The sequence below is a fragment of the Camarhynchus parvulus genome, chromosome 1 (genome assembly GCF_901933205.1).
Source record: "Camarhynchus parvulus chromosome 1, STF_HiC, whole genome shotgun sequence".
NCBI classification, from domain to species: Eukaryota; Metazoa; Chordata; class Aves; order Passeriformes; family Thraupidae; genus Camarhynchus; species Camarhynchus parvulus.
This window is the reverse complement of record NC_044571.1, coordinates 33,216,577-33,232,385: the sequence shown is the minus strand read 5'-3', so window position 1 is coordinate 33,232,385 and position 15,809 is coordinate 33,216,577. Positions and strand designations below refer to the sequence as shown.

Sequence of the window (15,809 nt, the reverse complement as noted above, 5' to 3'; positions counted from 1 at the left end):
TCAAAAGACACAAGGTGTGAATTCACTGTCCACTGAATAGTTTCTGTTAGACATGTCTTAGGTGTATTTTAATAAATATATTGTTAATCTATAAATTTTGTACTTGCTTTTTTTGTACAGATTGTGGTACAAACGGCTTAATCTTAAACGCATTGTATCTTTAGAGAAGAAATATGTGAGAAATAACAATAAGCCCTAGAATAAGTCTTTTGATTGACCATGTTATTACGTGGTTTTGGTTAAAATAATGTTTTCCTTTAAGAGGATGGAGCAGCTGCCTCTCCAGACATAGGAGATATGTCTCCTGAAGGACCTCAGCCTCCCATGATCCTTTTGCAGCAGCTTTTGTCAGCTGCTACGCAGCCATCACCCGTGAAAGCCATATTTGACAAACAGGAGCTTGAGGTAAAGTCTGTCTTTTCTGCTAAGTAACCTGAGAAATAACTTTGTGTAATCTGCATTCCAGTTGAAGTTTATTAAACTATAGGTTTAAAAAAGAAGTGACTCTGAACCTTTGGGGTAAATAATGTTTAAGGCATGCATGTTCACACACACAAACGTACTAAATATTCTTGTTTTTCTTGGACTGACTGATTTGTTCTCCTCTAGGCTGCTGCTTTGGCAGTGTGCCAGTATCTGGCTGTAGAATCTACACATCCTTCCACTCCACTGTTTGAAGACTGCAGCTCTAGTGAAGCTACAACACCCATCACAGTGCAACATATCCGACCCACAAAAGTGAAGAAACGCAAGCAGTCTCCAATTCCACCCCTTCCCATTGTAGTTCAACTTATGGAAATGGGATTTCCTAGGAAAAACATAGAATTTGCACTAAAATCTCTGTCGGGAACCTCTGGAAGTGCTTCTGGATTACCAGGTATTTTGTTTAGTAAAATTTATAATATTAGAAGGAGAAGAAGAGTTGTAAACTGATTAAAACAGTACTTACGAGGGAGAAGTTGTTATCTTCTTTTTGGATACAATTTTAACAATGTCAGAGAATCCCTTGGAGACAAGCTGAGTTTGTTTTCTGTGTTAGGAGTGGAAGCCTTAGTTGGCTGGTTGTTGGATCACCCTGATGTTCAAATCACGGATCTTTCTGATGCTGATACTATCTCAGATGAATATTCAGATGAGGAAATAGCAGAAGAAGTGGAAGAAGCTGAAGCTGCTTGTCCTGTTGTGAGTATTAACTTAGTAAACCCAAGTTATGCTAGCTAGCTGCAAATTTTGTAATTCTTCCCTTTTTGGGAAAATGGCAAGAGTACAAGGACAACCTGCTGTCCCAAGCTTTCAGAACAGTAACAAGGATCATGCTTGCCCTGTGTTTCTAAGACATGACATAAAACAACTGAGAATAATCCATAAGTAGTTTGTGAGTTAGCACAGGGGAGAGTAGAATGCAGGTAGGTGTTTCACGATGCAGGTGGTAGTTCCAAGTATCCCTGGTAGATGCTCTTAGTTTCTACAAAAATAGTTGATGTTATAGTGTAATATTGGTGAAGGAGTTCTCCCTTCTCCTTTCCCTTGGTCTGGAAAACAAACATATGTTACCTACAAGGAAGGACTTAAGAACTAGTGAATAAACGGCAAAAAAGTCTATTAAATAACTTACCCTTTTCCTTATAAAAACTTTTTCCACTTACTGATGATAAAATTACCATTACAGTGCCCATTGAGTGTGATACCTTCAATGTGAATTTTTGTTAGTCTTCTGTTGACTTTCAAGAACTGTTTCAAAGAAGGATTTCTCAATAAAATTAAATGGGTTTCGTATTTCTGTTTATCCTTGAAGGACTTATGTTGAGTTTTCATTTACATGTGGGATTTTGTAATTTAAATTAATGCATTATATTTTGAAGGAAATTAACTTGACAGCTTTTGCTATCTTTATCGGGATTGCAGTGAAAAACTGCTATATATTGCCTTTAATGAAAAAAAAAACATTTAATACTCAGAACAGAAAAAGTTTTCTGAAAATTGTCCTTACAGGTGGAATGCAGAAGTTCTCTTAAAAAAAATTAAGGTAATCAAATCTGGAAAGGAATAATTTTTAATAAATACAATTTAATTTTTTAGCTTGTTTTTCTAAAGGAGTACTTTGAATCTTATTGTACTATCTAAAGAAAAGTTAGTAAACTTTAGGTTAGAGATTACCATTTACCACTTTTTTTTTCCCCCTCTCCCAACAAATGTCCTAAGAAGTGGAATGTGAATGTGTATCTTCACGGCTAATTAGAGTAATGACAAATCCTCTCTGTTCTGATTTTCCTTGGCAATCAGGTTTCATAAAAGCAACTTGCAGCTTCCTTCAAACATTTTGAAAATTTGCATCTGTGTTCCTTGATAAGTAATTTTGGAAAGCAAATTTTAATTTAAAATCAAGTAGATTGTAAATGTTATCCTTACAGTGAGTTGAACCTGTTGAAATTTTTTTCCCATTTTGGCATGGAGCTGGGATATTGTATGGGCTTATTTTTGTTGGGTTATCTTCAGTCTTTGCCAACAATTTTATTTATCTGAATTGAAAACAAATTGTGTAATTGTTTGATATTTATTTTGGACTTTTTTCCAGTCAAGTGGTGCTGTTGTAACAGAGAGCCAGACCTATAAGAAACGAGCTGATTTCTTAAGCAATGATGACTACGCTGTCTATGTTAGGGAGAATATTCAGGTAAGTATGATGATCAAAAGCAACATAGAAACTGCTTTCCTCTCGGTACTAAAGCCTTTACAGATCTATTGCATTCTGTTGTCCTTTCTCCCTAGGTGGGGATGATGGTTAGGTGCTGCAGAACCTATGAGGAGGTTTGTGAAGGAGATGTAGGCAAAGTTATTAAATTGGATCGAGATGGATTGCATGACCTGAACGTGCAGTGTGATTGGCAACAAAAGGGTGGTACTTACTGGGTCAGATACATCCATGTTGAGCTTTTAGGTGAGTTCACTTCTGACTGCTTTTTAACTGAAAAAGTGAATGGTAAACTAAGGGAGATGTAGTTTTGGACTCGCTATCCATTTATTCTTGCATCTGCTAGGATTCCCACCCCAGAGTTCTGCCTCGCATATCAAGATAGGTGACAAAGTGCGTGTGAAAAGCTCTGTCACCACACCCAAATACAAGTGGGGATCAGTCACTCACCGAAGTGTGGGCATCGTCAAAGGTAATGTGTATTCAATGTGTATTCAGCATGGGGCATGGGGAGGTAAGAAGCTCAAGACCATGCAGGCTGTCTTCTAGACACATTTAAAAATCACACTGTTTTGTGGAGTATTGTATGATGTTAGAGATTATAGAATGCATTTGAAGTCTGTGGTGAATTCATAGAAATATGCTCTGTGGCAGCTTATTTTGTTGCCCTGTCCGTCTGCTTTTCAGCCACTTCATTTGCACACAGTAAAAGTCTTTAAGCATCTGTGCAGCTTCCTGTTGTAGTTCTCATTTACAATTTGGATGAACCCCAAATGATTTTCCTTTAAGAAGTAATTGTAGCTTGAAAGCTTCATAAGGAAGCAAGGAGAAAGTGGGATGCACTCGTGTCAGGCTCTAAGGGATGTAATTGAAGTAATCTGTGGAACACAGGTTCTTTGAGGAGGTACAGATTTTGGTCATACTGTATCCGTGCTTAGAAGTACGTGCTTGCTTGGGAACTTCTTCTAAAAAAATATTAAGACAAAATCAAAGTAGAAAAATTGAAATGGAATACTGCTCTAAGGACTTTTGGGTTCATTTTATAGAGATTTGCAACACCTTGTATTTTCTCCATGTTTTTGTCACAGCCTTTAGTGCCAATGGAAAAGATGTTATTGTAGACTTTCCTCAGCAGTCACACTGGACTGGCTTGTTGTCAGAAATGGAATTGGTTCCCAGCATTCACCCTGGAGTCACGTAAGTGATGATTTACTTTTATCTTAGTGTATAGGGGTTATCCTATATCTTATTGTCTTGATTCTGTTATCTTGTCTCATTAACAAGTAACTTGTACCATATATATATAGACTTGTTCTTCTCTTGTCAAATCAGGTGTGATGGGTGTCAGATGTTTCCTATCAATGGGCCTAGATTCAAATGCAGGAACTGTGATGATTTTGACTTCTGTGAAACATGTTTTAAAACCAGGAAGCATAACACCCGACATACTTTTGGCAGAATAAATGAACCAGGTAAGCTTTGCACTGTGTCTCTTAGATTAATTTAAAATGCATTTTAGTTGTTTTGGAAAAAACAGTTTTAAATTTCAGCTCTTTTAGATGATGAACTTAGTGTTCAGATTGACCCTCTGGACAATAAAACGTTTATAGCATTGCTACAATTGCATGCGATGGACTACAACAAAGCATTAACCCCTAAACCTTTTTTTGTAGCGTTAAAAAGTTTAAAAAATGTCTATGTGACAGTAACTCTACATGTCAGAATGGCATTTTTACTTACACCAAGAATAAAATGTGTAATTTTCTAATCCTCCTGCCTTTTGCTGTCAGCCTAGATGTAGATGAATAGAATCCTTATGGTGCCAGGGGCAGCTGGAAATACCTAAGATGCCTTCTTATGCCTCAGTTTCAGTTGCTCTTCAGCTATTTTGCCTGTAGGTGTGTGAAGACTGTTACCTCATTTTCTCTGTGATGTAGAGGCTCCAGAGGAGTGTAGTGGGAATGGGAAGCCTTTTGAAAGACTCATAATCATACTTTTTTCTCTAGGGCAAGAACAGGTACAGCCATTTTAGCTCCAAAAATTTGGGGCTTTCCATTGTTATGCAAAACTTACCTGATGTTTTGTTTTCTTCTTTTCCATCCACCTCTCTAACAATTAATCTTATCCCTGGTATTTGCAGGATGATGCTGACTTCTGGGCTAAATTTCTTTGTATTTACACATTACCAGTGTAATTGTTTTGGAAAGTAAACAAACCTGATTCCCCCCTAGAGATTGTGAACGTGGGTTATGTGGACAAGAAAGACATTCATTTAATAAATCAGTTGATATAGCTGTACAGCTAGAATGGTGTGAGTCTGTAATCCTTCCCCGTGTCCGGTGTTGTAGGGCAGAGAAGTTAAAATATTCTTTTCGTCAAGATTTCTAAATGCTACAAGATCAGTGAAGGGTAGTGGAAGTAAGGTTTTTGCAGGGAGGCAATCCACATCTCACTAAACCACCTTCTGGAACTTTGAGTTTTCCAGTGTTCCAGCTTTTCTATTCTTTGATAGGGGATTTTTGTTGAGGTTTAGTTGTGTGTTTTTCATATGCTGTAGTGGTGTAAAAAATTAGTGTGCTGTGGCCTGTATTTTGAATTGCATATCATCATAAGTTTTGATCTGATTTGTTTTAAAGGGAAAGACCTTTTCAAGTAGCTGTCTAGTCAAGAACTTGGAAAAATTGAAACTCCTGTAAAAAAAGGAGCTACACCATTTAAGCATGTGTTGTGTACTTAGTGTCACCAGGCCGATGTGACATGTGCCTGTGTCCTGAATGTAGCCTACATACCCAAAATGGGTACACCTACATCTCCAAAATTTTTATATTTCCTTTCACCCTGCTTATGGGTTTCAAAGGAGCAATTTTCTTTGAGAGGTGCATGCTAAATGTGTCACTTAACCCTGCAGGTCAGTCTCCCGTGTTCAGTGGGCGTTCTGGAAAGCAGCTGAAGAGACGGCACAGTAGCCAGCGGGGAATGTTACTGGATGATTGGTCAAGGATAGTCAAGAATTTGAATGTCTCATCCTCTGTGAATCAGGCTTCCCGTCTCATTGATGGTAGTGAGCAGTGCTGGCAGTCTTCTGGTTCACAAGGAAAGGTAAATTTAAACCCTAAATGCTTTATTCTGGTATACTTCATGCTTAAAAGGATCTCCCCAGTACCTTCCCTTCTCCAGGCTGAACAGCCCCTACTCTCTCAGCCTTTCTTTGTAGGAGAGGTGGTCCATCTCTGTGATTGCTTTTGTGACCCTCTTCTGATCCACTCTGTCAGGTCCATAAGGGTTTTTTGTGCTGAGGACCCCAGAGCTGGTTGCAGCACTCCAGGTGCAGTCTCACAGGAGCAGAGTAGAGAGGGAGAATCCCCTCCTTTGACCTGCTGGTCACTGCTCTTTGGATTCAGCCCAGGATTCAGTTGGCTTTCTGTGAGTGCACACTGGTGGCCTGTGTGCAGCTGCTCATCCACAAGAACCCCCAGCTGTCTTTCAGTGGGGCCACTCTCCAGCCTCATCTCCCAGAGTGTTAGTATAAGCAGGATTACCCCATCCCAGATGGAGAATGCCGCAATTGCCCTGGTTAAATTTCATACAATTGGTGATTACTCAGTCTATCAAGGCCTCTCTGCCTTGGAGAGAGTCAACAGCTTCTCCTGGTTTAGTGTCATTGGCAAAGTTACTTAATGTACATTTGACTCCTGCAGCCAGATAACTTATAAAATGTGGTGTTCCTTAGTTTATGGTTTATCAGTTTCATTGGCCTGCAGCAGTGCTTTGTGACCAGCCTAGGCACCAGGATGTGCAGCTGGGCATCTCTGCAGTGTGTTTTGATGCTCTGTTGATGACCATGCTGAGAGTATGCCCAAGTACCCTTACTCAAGGTTTTCTACAAACTGTAACCTAGTAGTTACATTATGTCCCATTACTTAACCTCCATTGGTACTGTGCTTTCTGTGTTCTCAGTGGTGTTGGTCTTGCCTGAAATAAATTGTTTGCTACAACTGTTTCTCTTGTAATTGGACATAGGACAAGCAAGAAGTTCACAAGGTCATTTCTCTTTGGCCAGTTGCCATATATTGCAGCTGTTGTGTACCATTCAGAGATGTTTCCCATTCTTTCTTCAGAAACATCGCATATATTTTCTTGTTAATTATATGGTGGTCATAACAATACTATCTAAAATTAAATTCTGTGTTCCCACTAGCACTGGATTCGCTTGGAGATTTTTCCAGATGTTCTTGTTCACAGACTAAAGATGATAGTGGACCCTGCAGACAGCAGCTACATGCCCTCCTTAGTTGTAGTTTCAGGTATGTGTATGCTCTCTAAGAAGTCAAAAATTTTTTTTTTGCACCCAACAGCAGGTATTTATCTGATTTTTGTTAACATAGTCATCTGTTTAACATGCACAGCAAACACCATATCCTAAAATGTTTTTAATTCTGTGTTTTGTTTTCTAGGGGGTAATTCCTTAAATAACCTTATTGAGCTAAAGACAATCAATATAAATCCTACAGACACCACAGTGCCTCTTCTCAGTGATTGTACTGAAGTAAGTGAAGTTTGTGTGAGAATTACTCTTGTGTGTAACAGAAAAATATTGTGCTGCAAGAGATGGATGAAAAGTATTGTTGTGATCATTAAAGCCTGGTATTTTATTTTTCCTCTTAACTTAGCAGTATTTCTGGCAAGTTAGTCAAGTTCATTATTCTAAAAACTTTTACCATAATCACAAAGTAATGCTATAATAGACTTAGATATTTTAGGGGGTTTTATGTAAATTGATATACTTGTGAACCAGTAAGACATTCCAATAAACTTAAATTTTGGGGATAATTTTGGATAGCAGTTCTGATCTTTTCTAGCAACAAGGAGAAATGCATAATGAATTCTATGAGATTGGGAGTGAAATTTCTCATATGAATGAGGCCATATGCTAATGATAAGGCATAAATTATTTAGAGCTGAAATGACAAACATTTAAAGTGACAGATTCATTTTCTTAAAGTGACATGGTCAAGCAAAAGTTCTAATTCTTGCTTATATTTTATGAAATTATGTAGACCCCAAAAGATGTCAACAGAGTATTTTTCTTCTTAGTACCACAGATATATTGAGATTGCAATCAAGCAGTGCAGAAGCTCTGGCATTGATTGCAAAATACATGGCCTCAGCATACTGGGACGTATACGTGCTGAGGATGAAGATTTGGCTGCAGTCCCTTTCCTGGCTTCTGATAATGAGGAAGAGGATGATGATAAAGCTAACACTGGGAGGTAGGTAACTGCAGTGGTGAAGGCAGGGGAAATGGAAAACAACCTTAGTGTCTATATATTCCTATAATTCTGGAGATGATTGGAGGAAGAACGCATTAATTAGGTTGAATGATAGTAAAGAGAAATCAGTATCTTAGTTTATTGGAGTTGTTAGTCGATCCTTTCTCAATAAATAGGTTCCCTGAGATGAACACACTGGTGAGGTGTAACATTTTGTATGACTCATTCCCTTTTGCTGTATACTTGGGGTTGGAAACTGAACTAAAAACTTGATGTGCTTATATTTGATACTTTGTTTTCTTTTTCTTCCCCCCCAACTGTGGTAGTGCAGTTTGAGTCTTGAAACTGTTCCCAACTGTAAAAACCAATAAATACTATAAAAAGGTGCCTATGCTACAGCATGCTGTTTGCTAAACTGTTTTCTTTTCTCAATGTGTTCAGTCTTGTTAGAAAGAAGGCAGCTGGGCTTGAATCGGCGGCTACAATAAGAACCAAAGTTTTTGTTTGGGGACTGAATGACAAAGACCAGTTGGGAGGGCTGAAAGGTTCCAAGGTAGGTTGTTTTCACATTTAAGTATAAAAGAGAAACAGTGAAAAATAAAATGTACAAGTTACACAACTTAAAATTAGCTACAAAGATTAGGTTTTGGTGGCTTTTTAGTGTTAAGACATGTAGATGTCTGCTGTAGGGTGAAAAATTAGAGAAAATTTGCATTTTGGTTGGTACTCTGAAATCTGGCTTGATTTTTAGCAGCCACTCAGTCATTTGTTTTACATGATAATGAACTAATGGTTTAAGAAATGTAACACTTGACATATTCTGTTCCTGCTGAGTTTGCATGCCTAAAATAAAACTTTTGGTGAACTTTATGTATTACTTGTACTTGGCAATTGTACAATAGGAATTTCAGCCCAGTGTGCAGCCATTTACAGGTCATTTTAATATAACACAAGATGAGATAGATCCCAAATGCTTATCAATTTAAAATGTCATTCATTCATTCATTTGAAAATTATGTTGAAAGCATTTCTTCTGTTGATGTTGTGAAAGTATAGTATTGTATCCATAGAGTACCTTGAAGTTAACTTTTCATGAATTCTTCAGTTTTCTCAAGAAAACCTTACTAAAAGAAAGTCCTTGTTTATATGACCTTTCATTTTTTATCAGGTTTTATATTTATCATAGTTTCAGTATTAAATTTTTTAATTGATTTTTGTCCTTTGCCTGGTGTAATATTAATTGGCATGGGTGAAGCATCTGAAAGTACCTGTTAGACACTTCTTTTTACAGTGTAAAATGTTGAGGTGAATTGTAATGGTTTCTATTTCCTGCCTGCTCTAGATAAAAGTCCCTTCCTTTTCTGAAACCCTGTCTGCTTTGAATGTTGTGCAAGTAGCTGGAGGATCCAAAAGCCTTTTTGCAGGTAACATAAGTTTAAAATAAATGTTATTATTTAAGGGCAGAAGCAGATTCTGAATTGGCAAATGCTAATGGTGTTTGAAACTTTTTTCTTTCTTTTAGTGACTGTAGAGGGTAAAGTGTATGCCTGTGGAGAAGCCACAAATGGAAGGTTGGGTTTAGGAATATCCAGTGGAACTGTGCCTATTCCCCGCCAGATTACAGCTCTCAGCAACTATGTAGTGAAGAAGGTGGCTGTTCACTCAGGTACTGACTATTTCTGTCCTTATATACATAAATGTAACATATTAAACCTGAAAGTAGTTCTCTGCAGTTTTCTTGGGTGCTGTGATGCCCTAGCATATCAGATTTTTTTTTAAATAAATACAGGTTATTGAATTCTGTCTGTTGTATACTATGTCAGAATAAATGTAATGGTTCTGTTATTAAATTCTGTGAATTTAGACCGTACAAGTTTCCTTATTTGCTGGAAGGTAACTTTGGTGTTTCCATTTGGTTGAAAAGAAGGTATTTTCATTTTTAATATTTCCAGATGGTGGGTTTGTTTTTGTCATTATTTTTTCTTGCAGCTCTGAAAATAATAAATTGAGTGATTATTGGTTTGGTGGTTTTTTTTGTTTTTAAATGTACCAGGAGACCTACTGTCACAAAAATTTTTTATTTTAAATTAAATCACATAAAAGCTCCAGAGAAAATAAGTAATGTGTAAGGAGCTGAAAGGCTGGTACAGTTGCATTGTAGAAGAACAGCAGTGTTAAATTGTTGCTAAGACCTGCTGCCTGCTTGAAAGCTCAAAAATGTAAATATATGTTCACAATTTCAGGTGGCCGGCATGCTATGGCATTGACTGTTGATGGAAAGGTGTTTTCGTGGGGTGAAGGAGATGATGGAAAACTTGGTCACTTCAGTCGAATGTGAGGACACCAAATTTGTCTGTATTTCAGTAGAAGATTTGTGTTGAATGTTACAGCACAGCTGTCCACCACTATTGACAAAAACAGTGTTTTTAATACAGTAGAAATAAAAAAATGTTTTATAAGAAGGCTTTTTTCCCCACAGTATATTCCAGTTTGTGGTGCAGCATTTGTAGCAGGCTTCAGCCATTTAGAAAGGAGACATTCAATTTAGATAATTCTTAGAAAGATGGATAAGATCTTGACTAGTATTTTCAAATTTCACTGATGAAATTCCATACTTTTGGACATGCAGTTTTTGTTTACTTTTATAAAGTATGGTTTTCAGAAGTGTCTTGAGCAGTGAAACCATAGCAATTTTGTATTCCTGAGCTGTAACAGCTGTAACAGTTCATAACTTGTCATTTTATAACCCTTTCTTTAGACTTCAATTCACAGACTTGTTGGCCAGAAATAAACTTCTTCCACTTTTTAGTAATAGTAGTTTAATCTTCCACAGGACAGCATTAAGAGAAAATTGAATTTTTTAAGATTTTACTTTGTATGTACCCACAGAACAGTATTTTGAAAGGAAAAACCCTGATAAACAAAGCCCATTGGTAAATACTTCTGTCATTCTGATATATTTTGAGGACCTGCCCATAATACATACAAAATTAAATCAATGGTTAATATGTTACAGCAAATAAATTTTTAAAAGGCTGGGTCAGACTGATGGAAAAGGAAGTCCAGAGGAGAGTAGTATTACTATTTATTGCTCAACTGATTCATGTTTTATGTAATTTTACTGAAAGTGAGATTTGGAACTCCTGGGCATTTCATAGTAGAAATATGTCCAGAGGCCATTCATAATTTTGTAGCATCTTATTAGTGGTTCTGGTACACCAATATTAGGAAATCTTGAGTTGAATCCTTTTTTGGAATTAAGAGAACACTGTAACCACATGAAGAGTAAATGTTAGCAGTACTCACATAGAAGTCTAACAGCAAATTCTAGTTTTCATTTCTCTGTTGTGAAGAGCAAAGTTGGGATGGTAATGTCATCTCTTAATCTTACTGTGTGTCCACTGCTAATAACTCACTCAGCTTTGGGCAGTGACAGGAAATTAGTTTTCAGTTTCTATTATGTACTGCTTAATTGATTGATTTTGAATTTCTCGCCTAAGTTTGGCTGCATGTACATAAAATATTCTTTAAATAAACTTTGAAGTACATTAAAATAGTGTAAACCTTGGATTTATGGTACTGCTAAAAAGTACATCTTGGAATCAGAGTATTGCATATTACTTTATCTTGAGGTTACTGTTAGTTATTGCACAATGTGTATTGCAAGAGTTGGAGTATATTGTGTGGCTATTTTTTGACTAACACAATGGGTTTGTTGTTCATTTTCTCCAGGAACTGTGATAAACCCAGGCTGATCGAAGCGTTAAAAACCAAACGCATCCGTGATATTGCCTGCGGCAGCTCTCACAGTGCTGCTATTACCTCCAGTGGGGAACTGTATACCTGGGGTCTTGGAGAGTATGGAAGACTAGGACATGGAGATAATACCACACAGCTGAAGCCTAAGATGGTAAAATTAATGTTTCCTGTTTCTGATGAAATGCAAATGTGTTTAATAAATTACAGCAGCATGAGGCTAAAGTAGCAAAAAACATGAAGGGAGTATGAAGGCATTGTTTTGGAGTGATCTAAATTAGATTTTGATACCTGTACCTCTAGTGAAAGTAAAGCTGTTTCAGAAAAGCCAAAAAGATCCAGTCTCTTTCTTGGGAAGTGATGTAAAATGGCAACTGCTGCATTCAGCATTCATGTCCTGCATCTACTTTGATGCATAGCTGGAAGCTGCCATGTAGCAGTGTTAGATTCTGGACATGGCTGGGTAGTTCTTTGCTCAGGCTGGGCACAATGACCGAGATGAGTCATAAGACCTTGGACATATTTATAAGGTTTTAAAACACAATTTATTTGAAAACTTCTTTCTTACTCCTTCTGTTTTGTAGGTTAAAGTGCTCCTTGGCCACCGAGTCATTCAGGTTGCATGTGGAAGCAGAGATGCTCAGACTCTTGCTTTGACAGATGAAGGTAGGAATATCTTGTTCCAGAAGCTTTCTAGCGCACGAAAGTACTGTGATCATTGTTTGACTTGCAATTTGATGTTTGTTAGGCTTGGTGTTTTCTTGGGGTGATGGTGATTTTGGAAAACTGGGCCGAGGAGGAAGTGAAGGATGCAACATTCCTCAGAACATCGAAAGGCTGAACGGCCAAGGCGTTTGTCAAATCGAATGTGGTGCACAGTTCTCGTTGGCACTGACCAAGTCAGGAGTGGTATGGACATGGTATGTTACATTTGCCAGGAAGTATCTACCAAACAGTTGCTCTCTGTTGTATTTAATGCTTTTTTGACTCCATTTGTGCCTTACCTGTGTGCTTTTTCTTTTACACTGGCAGCTCTTCCAGGCAAGCTGCATCCATTTAATCACTCTTAACACTGTAGCGTGCTTTCCTGTTTGCTCTACTCTGTTAGAATGCCTGGCTCCTATTGAATTAGAGGCAGAAAGGGAAGATCATTTTTTCTCTTGGCCACCATAAGACAGGTAAAGGAATGTTAAGAGTGGAGAAGAAAAATGAAAACTTGAGAGCCATAGCTTGGACTATGAAGCCTACAGCTAAAGCAGGGACTTGAGAGAGTAAGGACGCAGGAGAGTAAGGAAGTAAGCTGAAATTCAGAGCAGATGGAAAGAACTTCCTTGGGAACACAGGAGCACAACAACAGCTTGTTGCTGCTCAGAAGGCCCATGAGTTGTCAGTAACTATGCCTTCGAGCAAGAATTGGTATGAGATGATCACTGAGAGCTACTCAGATATGGTTTTATTTTTCTCCTCTTTGCCTGCTTGCTTCTGCTTTGTTTTGAACACAAATCTCACTTTTTGAATTTTTAAACCTTTTTGTGAAATCTGAGAGCTTACTGCATGGCAGGTCAACTTTAGGGCACTAATCAGATCAAGGTCTTACCCCATTCTTGTGTAATAAGACTGTGACCTATTTGATGTATATTAAAACTAAGTAGACTTAAACCAATCATTTTTGTTTTGTTGTCAGCAGTTGCTGAATAACATAAAGAGAAATCCTCAAACTTTCATTTTTATAAGTTGCTACTACTGTTAAAAGGAGGAGAAGTTTTTAACAGACGTGCTGTTTTCAGAGTGGCCACTGGAAATTGTATTTTTTTCTTTGCTCTCGTCTAATTTTTTTTTGTAGTGACAGAAGTAGCAAGAGGAAAGATAATTTGACAGTCTTTTTTTTAAAGAACTCATGCCAAAACTCTTGTTTGTTTCTTCTTTGCCCTTGTTTTTCTCAACACTGCTACGTCTAGTCAAAAATCTACAGCTATTTCATGACATTACAAGTCTACAAGGAGATTTTTGGGTCTGTTTCAGCTGAGGATGGCTGGCTGAATTGCTTTTAAACTTTTATTCTTTTTAAATTTTTTAACGGTTTGAGGAAAAAAATCATGACTTCTGGGTAAAAAAATCATGACTTTAGGCAGGTAACAGTACTCTGTATCATGTTTCTCTCCAGCATAATATAACCTTTCTTCAGAAAAATTGGTGGTGAGCAAAAGAAACCAAGTGAGTGGTTATTAAAATATAGTGGAAGAAATAATCAGGGTTTTTTTGTTCTTTACTGACATTCTTGGTGGAAGCATTTTAAGGTGTTTACTTCTGTGTATGCTATGTTTTTTAGTGCCACTTGTGTATAACAATTTTGGATGAATTTAAATTATGGAGACCTGAGAATCTATATTGAGGCTTCCAACAATGGGAAAAAACCCTCAATTCTGAAAACATTTTAGTTCCCTGTGTATTTTTTCCATGGGAGCAGACTTAGGTTAAAGGTGATGTTGTTGTTTGGTTATCCTCCGTAGTTAAATATGCCCAAGTTTTATCAAACCACGTGAATTTTGGCCGTGTTTATAATTGCAGTAGAAGAAATTAAATGTAATACGAGTTGCTTTGCATACAAAAAATAGTCATAATTGTGCTCTTCTGTATTGAGGTGAGAAGCTACAGTGTAATAGAACTGAAGTTATCCTCATTCTTATACCTTTGGGATTCAGTTTTGAAGCATTTGCTAGTTGGGGTGTGTGTGTGTTTCAGGCAGTGATAAATGAAGTGTATTCAGTTGGGAACCTGCATTGAAGAGGAGTGTGTAAACAGTCCAGTTGTTCTGAGTGTTACATTTACTGTCTGTTGCAGGGGTAAGGGTGATTACTTCAGGCTAGGCCATGGCACAGATGTGCATGTGCGAAAGCCGCAGGTCGTGGAAGGACTGAGGGGCAAAAAGATTGTGCACGTGGCTGTGGGAGCACTCCACTGTCTGGCAGTGACTGACACTGGACAGGTATGTTGTATGTCACCCTCCTTTCCCCCATGCAGAAAGGAATAAACTGTTTAGGAAGGGAAATATAACAGTATTGGTGCTGATTAAATGAAATAAAAATCCCAAATTTTATTTCTTTGCTTTTAAAAGTCCATCATAAATATAAACACAATTATAATTTAAAAAGTATTGGTATTTAAAATACTAGTATTGGAGTTAAAATACTTTTGTTATAGTAGCTTTTGTAGCGTTTTCCTTGTATTATCTCATGATCAGTTTTCTTCTTCTTACTCTGGAAATGCAGCAGCAGTCATAGTATTCTGGACAGATTTTTCAGCTTTATCATAATATTGTTTCAGATCTCCAATGTAATTACTAGGCAATTCTTCTAACTTACTGTGAACATTGAGTCATTTAGGAATCAACTGGTCAATTATAATTTGGTGATAATTTATGAATTCTCTGATAAAGTGCTGCTTTGACTGTTTTTTTCTTTTTCTGTATGATAATGCCTGCATTATCTAATGGAGGGGGGAAATGTCACAATAGATTGTCTAAAGTGTCCTAGATTACTAGCAGAAATCACAGAATTCTTTTTAGGAATTTTTAAGACGGCGCTTAATTGAGATAAGCAGTGAAGCCAAGTAATACATGGAAATTTTTCCTGGCAGGTTTATGCTTGGGGTGACAATGACCATGGGCAGCAAGGCAATGGAACTACCACAGTCAATAGAAAACCCACTCTTGTCCAGGGCTTGGAAGGCCAGAAGATCACTCGGGTTGCCTGTGGGTCTTCCCACAGTGTAGCATGGACAACAGTGGATGTAGCTACACCATCTGTTCATGAGCCAGTGCTTTTCCAGACAGCAAGGGACCCTTTAGGTGCTTCTTATCTTGGTTGGTATTTCTTGCCTTATTTTGTTTTTCCTTTACTGCCATTGGTGTGTTTGTTTTGTGTGTGGTTTAGTAGGTGATAGAAGAGTGCAAAAGAAAATGGTTTAGAAAAAAAAATCACAAAACAACAAAATACATCTCTGGTAAAAAAAAAAGCCCAACCAAAACTCTTCATGGAAGTGGAACTTTGAGGAAGCATGTTGCATTTTAATTTAAAACACCCTAAGGAGTT

General features: G+C 37.5%; 1 protein-coding gene across 3 annotated transcripts in view; it reads left to right on the top strand.

Moving 5' to 3' along the window:
* HERC2 (HECT and RLD domain containing E3 ubiquitin protein ligase 2) overlaps window positions 1-15,809 on the top strand; it is a 100,860-nt gene that overhangs the window by 57,536 nt on the left and 27,515 nt on the right. For all 3 annotated transcript variants that reach the window (XM_030962099.1, XM_030962080.1, XM_030962090.1), the window contains exons 45-65: window positions 263-405; window positions 610-877; window positions 1,040-1,182; window positions 2,576-2,674; window positions 2,770-2,938; window positions 3,039-3,164; window positions 3,781-3,889; window positions 4,025-4,164; window positions 5,601-5,791; window positions 6,891-6,996; window positions 7,147-7,238; window positions 7,787-7,962; window positions 8,404-8,515; window positions 9,305-9,386; window positions 9,485-9,628; window positions 10,206-10,296; window positions 11,695-11,872; window positions 12,303-12,384; window positions 12,467-12,638; window positions 14,560-14,704; window positions 15,355-15,580. In XM_030962099.1, the coding sequence (XP_030817959.1) occupies window positions 263-405; window positions 610-877; window positions 1,040-1,182; window positions 2,576-2,674; window positions 2,770-2,938; window positions 3,039-3,164; window positions 3,781-3,889; window positions 4,025-4,164; window positions 5,601-5,791; window positions 6,891-6,996; window positions 7,147-7,238; window positions 7,787-7,962; window positions 8,404-8,515; window positions 9,305-9,386; window positions 9,485-9,628; window positions 10,206-10,296; window positions 11,695-11,872; window positions 12,303-12,384; window positions 12,467-12,638; window positions 14,560-14,704; window positions 15,355-15,580 (2,994 nt within the window). The remainder of the gene's footprint in view (window positions 1-262; window positions 406-609; window positions 878-1,039; window positions 1,183-2,575; window positions 2,675-2,769; window positions 2,939-3,038; window positions 3,165-3,780; window positions 3,890-4,024; window positions 4,165-5,600; window positions 5,792-6,890; window positions 6,997-7,146; window positions 7,239-7,786; window positions 7,963-8,403; window positions 8,516-9,304; window positions 9,387-9,484; window positions 9,629-10,205; window positions 10,297-11,694; window positions 11,873-12,302; window positions 12,385-12,466; window positions 12,639-14,559; window positions 14,705-15,354; window positions 15,581-15,809) is intronic.